The sequence below is a fragment of the Orbicella franksi genome, chromosome 3, assembly GCF_964199315.1.
Source record: "Orbicella franksi chromosome 3, jaOrbFran1.1, whole genome shotgun sequence".
Lineage (NCBI taxonomy): Eukaryota > Metazoa > Cnidaria > Anthozoa > Scleractinia > Merulinidae > Orbicella > Orbicella franksi.
In genome coordinates, this window is record NC_138147.1 from 18,806,984 (window position 1) to 18,815,669 (window position 8,686).

Consider the following 8,686-nt stretch of genomic DNA (forward strand, 5'->3'; position numbering starts at 1 on the left):
TGCAAGCCAATAAAACCTAGCATTTTCCGCATTCGTTATTTTGGCAGTTTAGTCTACCGTCAAATTTTCTTTTGTTTTTTTTTTTTCAACAAGGCATGCACTGAAGTGGCGAAAAGGGCGATACATACATCTATATGTTATTTATTGAACAAGCGTGAGGTCCGAACTGGAGATACTTCAAAGAGGAGGATCTTTGTTTACAGTATTTGCCTTATTAGAATAAGCGATACAGTTTCTTGTAAAGTTCGACAAATATTAGATCTGAATATTGAAATTAAGGGCAGTACGATTAAATGTCCTAAGAATTCTGAGCCCGGTGTGTTAAATACTGACGCCAATACTTTTTGTGCGAGGCGGGATAAAAAATCAAAATACTAATTTTAAATACTCATACTCTTTAAGTTTTGGTATTCAATTTGTGTCAAGCGTGATGCCTTTTCTGGGCAAAGTAGTATGTTAATGAGGAAAAGTGTAAACAGTGAAGTCAGCGAAGATTCCCTATAGGGACCGAACAAGCTAGTTCAGTTAAGTACTTAGCTCTTTGCAATCTGTTATAAACTGATGCGTCTCCGCAATCCATTCTCGGTATTTGTGCGCGCGTTTATTTTGTGCAATGAAGTGAAAACGCAATTTGCCGAAATTTAATTCGTTAGCGGCCCATCTCAAGCCCTGTCCACACTAATCGGTCACGAAAACGGAGCTTTTCGAAAACTCTCTTCAAACCGGAGAAATTTGAAAACGCCTGCATTGCGTTTAGTGTGGACGGAAAACATTTTGAAAACGGAGGTTGTCGAAAACAATGGCGTCTCGATCATTATGTGATCAGGATTTCTCTGTTGGAGTTTTCCTCATCCAAAATGACCGGCGATTGTTGCGTTTTCAAATTTCTGCGGCGTTGTTTGGACGGAAAGCATTTCATGCATTTTTAGAGTGAACTCAGTTTTGAAATTTCTCCAGGGTTCGCGGTCCGTATCACAAAATGCAGACCGCTAAGGAAACCAAGGAGAATTCTCCTTTTCATCGCGGACCAGTTCAGCCATATAATAAAAAGCAGAATTGACCCTTTCGCCTCGTTTGTATCAGTGTCAAACTGAAATAAATCAAAGGCTATTGGCTGTGACTAATGCTATCCTAATGGAGGTCACTCTTCTACATTTCTGCGCACACTCAGTTGGGCAGTGCTATTCCACTCGGTCTTCTCAAAGAACCAGTAACTTCCCGGCCTAACGATTATATAGCGGCGCCTTACCAACAATGCGCGATATTTCAAACATAGTGTTTAATTCAACTGGTAATAAACTGCTACAATATAGGCTATATTGGTACGTGTGCATGATTACCAGTTACCCAAAGAGGAAACTAGCTAGAGAAATAACTATATTGTAAATACAAGTACATGATAACTGGAGAATCTCAAGTACTATATATGCTCTTGAATAACAATAAAAATAGTACTAAGTTACATACATCATCCAGGAAAGTTACAAATTTTCATTCTCTATCATCATACACGGTTCTCAAATTAAATTGCGTAGTTGTCGATCGTTTTGAATATATATTGAATAAATAATAGTAAAAACAAATAAACTCCTTCCTCGATGTTCAGATTTTCAGGTCGTTTAACTCCCCGCATATCATGCAAGATAAATATTATTTTCTGATAACATGATGCTACAACACCTCATCGCTGCCATATTCTCAAGCTACCATAATAATTCTTCGTTCTTTCAAAATCGTCACTCAATAATTTACGGAAACTTCAAGCCATACAACAGCGGAAAGATTTATGATTACAATACATAGGCTATAAAATAGTTACAGATATTTTATACAGTGATAATACTATACTGCACAATATTGCTTTTTTGGCCCTTGTGGCTTGGGCCGGACAGTTCCGTTTTATACCGGCTCGAAGTCACTCAAAAAGAGCTTGTGTCAATCGTTATTAACTCCATACCGTAACGTACTGCTAATGTGTATAGAGCTGACACAAGGTATGAAGTTAAATAAAACGAATATAATTAATATGCATACATATACTGAGTTCGTTTAGTATGATGTTTGCATGATTTCGATTACTATTTTGAGCAATGGGCTAAAATAAATAAGATTGCTGTCAAAATTACACGATAATAATCGTCATTGCTTGCCCGTAAGGCACGTAAGAAAAATCAAAACGAGAGCTAAAATAGTAGTTGAATTTAAGGACGTTATTGTACGAACTCTGGAGTCTTCAGGTAACCGTCAAAAGGGGGAGGGGCATTTATGTAGGTGTAACTTACGGAAGATGGAGGATTTTTCTTACGTTCGGAAGCCGTCTTGTAACGTATTCGTGGATTCTTCGGCAATTTTCGGAAACCTTAATTGTCTTTGACGATTTCATTAAGTCCCCTTGTTAAAATAAATGATTGATTGATTGATTGATTGATTGATTGATTATTGATCGATTTGTTTGTTTTCTTTGTTTGTTTCCTTTGATTTGTTTGTTTCCTTTGTTTGTTGTCTTTGTTTGTTTTTTACTATCCACTCATTTTAAACTTTCTACGCTATGAACTGCTTTGAAGTGGCCGTGTCTCAAAGTGGCATGGCAAGCTTGCCAATCAAAAACTGACTGGATTTATCACATGTGTAGTAAATCTTCCATTGTAGGGAATTACCCGATTTGACTCGATCATCACCAACACGTGACGATAAGTTATTCTTACTGTAATTAAAGGGTTGTCTTAAGTGTAAGTATATCGGACATGTTTTACAGTCTAGTGTCGTATGTCTCTTTCTGGTAAGCGAGGTTTCCAAAGCCATTGGTTACTTTGCTCTTTTCTCCTCCCCTTGCCATGGTATCTACTCGGCTTATTACGGTGCTCCTTGATGAGTTGTCGCTATTTCCACCTGGCCTCTCCTCCGTGGGATTTCCGATCTCCAAACAAACTTTCCGCAAGGAATCCCTCCGGAAACTTGGACTGTTAAAAAAGTAAATGAAAGGATTGCAAACTGAATTGAAAAGCCCAAAGCCATAGGAGATCACTCGAATGCCATCAGCTGGGTTAGGAAAGTCGGCGACATATCTCTCAATGAAGCCGGTGTAGATCACAAACGGCGCCCAGCAAACGAGAAAGAATATGACAACAGTCAGAAGCATTTGTGTAACGCGTTTCTTTGTTTTGTCCAGAGACTTTACATTTGCAGCGGACATCGTGCCCGTGCGAGAAATTTTTCTTTCGCGGCTCCACACTGCCTTTCCAACACGGCTATACAATACAATGATTGTGACCAACTGAATGAGGAATCCAAAGATTGAAAGGAACACTAGGTAGCTAAAACCTGCTAACGTGTTATTGGGAACGGTGCTACAATACCAGAACGTTCCATTTGCCCACTGGACTTCTTCGGTGTCTACAAAGTAAAACGTGGGCAGGAAAATTGCGCCGGCGTAAATCCATCCAATGGTTATTAGCACTTTAGGACGAAGCCAGGCCTTCATAGCTTGCAGGGGGCGAACAAGGGAGTAATATCGATCAATGCTGATGACGGTCAGTAAACACATGGAGCTTGATGGCGCCAGAAACTGAAAGAGCAATTGACAAGTGGTTAACATTTTACGAACGGCCCGTAAACAGTAAATGTAGTAATCGATACATTATGTCAATTATTGTTAACGATTAGCTGATTCAGAAAATATTATTTATCGACCCCTTATTAAGGATTGCTGGTTTGACGCCGAGAGATCAAACGTTTTACAATGTTTTGCACCCCATACCTTCCTTTTGTTGTGGGTCCATCCTCCTCGCAAATAAAAGTTCTCTTTTCCAGCGCTTCAATTTCGAGAATGGCGTTCGAGACATTGTCATAGAATAGGCTGAGTGTGCAAGTGAATCATGCCGTTTTCGGTCTCCTCTGAACTTTGTATTAAAATATTATTGAATTGGGATAAAAAAGGAAATTATGTTATTACTATTCCAGTTCCTATAACTGTTATAGTTCTTCAGTTGCAATATGTGTTACTGTGTCCTAAGTTTCTGGAAACGCCCACAAAACGATATTTTAGCTACTAACCTGGACAAATCGTGTGAACTTACACAGACCACTTGCACCTTTCACGTTTTCTTCGGGGTAGTAAAAAATGAGCCACAAAGTCAGCGGTATGCACACCACGCACACGAGCAGATCTGAAATCGCCAAGTGGAGGAGGAATAGCTGCACTGCAGACCGCTGACCACGGCGACGAGTCGAGACAATGATTGAAATAACAAAGCTGTTACCGATTAAACCAACCAGTGATACGAGTCCTGCAATATTGGAAAGAAATATAAGCATATTTATTTTAACACTTGAGGTTAGATAGCCTTGATTTCAACATGGACTTAACATCATTTAGGTTGAAATATATCATTTTTGAAAAATGTTAGCTATAAAACTGTGTTACATGGTTGCCGTGTTGGAATCCGATTTATCAGAGATGCTGTTGATTTTGCTTTCAAACTGTCGTGTAGAGCCGACATTTTTCATTTCGTGAGGCAACGCGTTCCATTATGAGGACTCCACTGTAACGGACTTCGTTACATCTCGCAGATTATGTTCTGTGAAACGTGGTGCAAAAAATTCTTTTAAGTGCCTGGGGCACGTTGTTGCAGCGTTTAAAAAAAACCATTACTGCCATTTTGGGTTTTTGGCCACTGCGTTGACGCAACACTTCGGAAAATACTTTGTAGTCAGTTTATCGCTTAATTGAAAGCACAAACAGACCAAGACCGGGTTGGAGTAATTCAACTGTGGTATCACACTGTATTACAGCATGGCAAATTTGTAATGCAGTATTTACTGTAACGACGGGTCGTGCACACGTTTAAAAGCACCTATATATTGGTGAGAACTGAGACTTTTTTACACGTCATCAACATGTCTCGACCAAGAGAGTCGATCAACGAGGATAAGTCCCAACAATTGTAGACGAATTTTTAGTGCATGAAGTATGGATTTATTTTATGGGCAAGGCAGCACTGATGGATAAAATTAACTTGAGATATATTTTGAGAAAGAAAGAAACAACTAAGGGCTGAAAAAATGTTAACAGTGATGGAAACGAAGAATCCAGCGCACTTGATTTGAGTCTGATGATCAAGCTTTCTGGTATAGTTCTCAATTGTTTTTTTCTGTGATGTAGTTCGTTTTGCTCTCGTTTTATCTGTTCAACTCAAGGCTGACAAAATCACTAAAACGTTCATTTAACCCAAATTCTAAACCGTGCTTCATTTTCGAAAGCATGAACAAGAAAAATAAAAAGGTCTGAGTGTATCGTGACTTGTTTAAACATTTAGAGCACAATGTCTAATTTTGACAGAAATGGACCACTGTGATTAGCCTGTTCCATTCAAAAAGTTAACCCGAACCTCAATATTTTATTTATATCGAAATCTAAATGCTGAACTAGTCTTGCTGGTGCTAATTAGGAAAACGTGAAGTGATATCTCAACGATTTACTGTCTTTGGCTTTATTCCTGGTCAAATACGATTTCAATGCTTTCTGTGTTTACATTTGGAATTTATAAATGTAGCTCTGGGGTTTGGGAGTTGTGATAGCATGTCATGGAAACTAATGATCAGAGTGACATTCTATTGAGAAGAAGGATCGATTAGTAGGGAAACATTGGTCATTAGTTAATTTTGTTCCTAATGCCCTCCGATTGACAGTTACTTTGTGATCAAAGTTCTATCATGTACAGTAAGTAGGTGGAAGGAAACCCTGCCTCAAGAGAACTAAATTTATGACTTAGAAAACAGCATGTAAAAAAAAATAACAATAATAAAAAAAATCGTTTCAGTTTAGGTGATTGGCGATGAATATGTAAAGAAACATTTGAAAAGGAGAAAAAACCTTACCAATTAAACAAAATGCCTAAGTTACTATCAGCAAATCCCACCCATTAAACCACATGTAAGAAATATTATTAAAATGAATTTGTTGGATATTGTTAGTTGTTGCTGTCATATTAGATTTTGGTTCTGCAGGCGGCGTTGGTTATTAATCTACCTCACAAAAATTAATTAGTCGGAGGCCGGCTTTATAGATCTTCCCATTGTTAGAATATCCCAGAGCTACATTGACACATATTATTCAGTTGAATGAAAAATTCAATTTTGAGAGAAAAATAAAGGTGTAGGCAAAATTTCCGCCTCTCCCTGGAGCCAGTCTTTGTTTCCCCCGCAGAAAACCTTCAGCAGGAAGAGCGTGGGATTACCTTTGTAAGGAACAGCTGCTAATGGAGGTTCGGGTAAGTTTTTCGGAATAAACGCTCAAACAAACCTTTTCAATAAAACTTCACATGTCAAGACAATGGTCGATAAACCTGAACCCCAGCCTGTGTTATTCTTTTCAAATCGTGTAAACCTATTATCTCACATTATTTTATTATAAATTTTGTCCTACGACTAAAAAGTTGCAATTAAGTCACTGAAAAAAGATTTGAACGCTAATCAAAAATATTAAAGTTGAACTTAGCCCACAATATTCTCGACGTAATATTTACAAGCGCCTTTAAGTTGTGATTTCAGCTTGAACGGTAACCATGGTTACAAGTAAAGAAGCAATACACAGTAAGACATCATTGAAGTGAGAACACTATCTTGAGATTCTGGGAATGCGTGTGATTCTTTTGAATTTTTCCATCTGCTTTGATATTAGTAATCTAGCACTTTCCCTTGCTCAAACTTATCAGATTCATGAGTTTAAAAATAAAAACCAGCTTCGGGGAACTATGTTTTAATCCGTGCATCTGAAAACGGCCTCAAATTGAAACGAAATAGTTTTCGGCGAATTGCTAACAATATCAATGACACAGTCACCGTTGTTGTTTGTTTGGAAGAAAAAGTTGCGTATTGAATAAAGATTGACGCTTGAAACAAAGATAAGCTTCGATTACATATACAACACAATTCGTCTTTACGGATAGGGAACGTATTCCGATCAGCTTGATCTTTTCTTGATGCTTGCGGGACAACGTAAATCTTTATTCTTCAATGTTTGTTGGGCGTTACACCTTAGTGCAAATGGACCTGCTAGTCAGTATATACCCGAATGCTAGTCTATTTCACTGTGAAAAATAAGAATTGAATCTATACGAATTGAAAAAAACGATTCTTAATCGTTTTTATTTTTCCTTGCTTAGAACTGCTCGTCAAGCGGATATACTAACTTTGATAAATCAACCTGGCTTCTTCTGTTTATTAAACTATTATTTAATTTCTGGGAAGGAAATCACTAACTTCGTATGAATTTACTTTAATACAGAATTCTGGTGAAAAATTAGTCCCAATGAAGGTTGTGCACATATACTTACCTAAGACAATTATGGCTGCGATAAACTCATCACCGTTTGTTGACCAAAGGTTGTAAGTTTTAGTGCTGTTCGTGGACGACATGTTCAAGCTTGGAGCTAGGCCTGTCCTAATATCTTGTGATCTAATAAAGAAAGAAAACGCTTTGCATCAATTGGATTCTCAATTTACAGAATGTAGGGAGTCTCTTTATTTGTTCAAGCTGTGTTGCGTGAGTATTAGAAGCACGTAATTCTGTTTTCATGCATCATATCTCTCACGCATCTGTTGCTTCGAGTAAACGCACTTATAAATGGTAATAGCTTAGCGGTGCGTGTTTTTAAGGCGCTATCCTGTGGAGAGATCAATCTTTCTGCAACATATTTCCAAATCAAATGTAGTATACATCTGAAACATTTGCCAGTTCGCACAAGGTATATTATTTTGTAAAGTCCAACTTTAAATTTGACTGATTTGCTTGGTGTTGAACAGCATTTGTCGAACTTAACACACCTCAGGAAATCCGACATTAAGAAAATGATGACAAATACCACTGACCTGGATGTATATTAGACTGAAAAAGTTTTGAAAGTAAAGGGGCTGTTCCTCTATCAGTGGTTCAAAACGACTTCAGATCAGATTTTTGCTTGTTTCTGGCTGAGTGAATCTACCGCATTACTGACGTCGCGGAACCAATGCTCTGACGAACACAATATGTAAATTCACTCCTCAGGGGCTGAAAGAAAACTCCCTGGAAACTGATATAATTTTAAGCGGGAAAGTTAATTACTTGCTTGAAGGCCATTAGTTAATTGATATAGCTTTTCGCCTAATGAAATATTCGGGGAAAAGCCAATATGTGTCAGGAAGAGCTACCATTAATAAAGCCAATGTTTACAAATAATGTAAATAAAAACAAAGAACGCTCGCTTGACGAATCACAAAGCATAACAAGTGTGAATCAAAACACTGACTAATTATGCTATTGATTGATGGCTTTTGACGTGTTAGTGAATCTTAATATTGAATAGTATTTATAGTGACTTAAAACTGAGCCATAAATCTTACAAATAGCTCAACAGGAATTTAATTACAAACATATATAAAAATAGCTATATCAAAAGAAAACAACATGACTTTGTACTGATTGTAAATTGAAGAATACAGCCAAAGTTAATTGAAATTTGTTAGTGACAGCAACTCTTTAATTTCTGATCACAAGTAGATTTATTTCTCAATTTCCTCAGTTGATATTGGTTTAATCGAGGTCAAGCAAACTGAGTTATCGAGTTTTCATATATTTTAGCACATGGGTTTAATTGAGCTTTCGGTGTGTATTTTAGCACATGCAAGGGTTTAATTGAGTTTTCGTATT

At 37.4% G+C, this 8,686-nt stretch overlaps 1 protein-coding gene across 1 annotated transcript; it reads right to left on the minus strand.

Annotated features, from left to right (window-relative positions):
- Positions 1-814: 814 nt before the first annotated feature.
- On the minus strand, positions 815-8,093 carry LOC145482611 (pyroglutamylated RF-amide peptide receptor-like). Its single transcript, XM_081461216.1, has 4 exons — positions 7,870-8,093; positions 7,335-7,456; positions 4,054-4,286; positions 815-3,565 (listed from the first exon to the last, which is right to left on the minus strand). The coding sequence occupies exons 2-4, from the start codon at positions 7,414-7,416 to the stop codon at positions 2,750-2,752; spliced, it is 1,131 nt and encodes a 376-aa protein (XP_081317342.1). The 5' UTR covers positions 7,417-7,456; positions 7,870-8,093; the 3' UTR covers positions 815-2,749.
- Positions 8,094-8,686: the final 593 nt, after the last annotated feature.

Bases quoted from the DNA above. Each gene is read 5' to 3' on its own strand.
- LOC145482611 (XM_081461216.1), bottom strand. From the start codon at position 7,416: ATGTCGTCCACGAACAGCACTAAAACTTACAACCTTTGGTCAACAAAC. The intron at 4,287-7,334 runs GTAAGTATATGT...CCAATATTGCAG, and splicing joins CGCAGCCATAATTGTCTTAG to GACTCGTATCACTGGTTGGT. The intron at 3,566-4,053 runs GTTAGTAGCTAA...TTGCTCTTTCAG, and splicing joins AGTTCACACGATTTGTCCAG to TTTCTGGCGCCATCAAGCTC.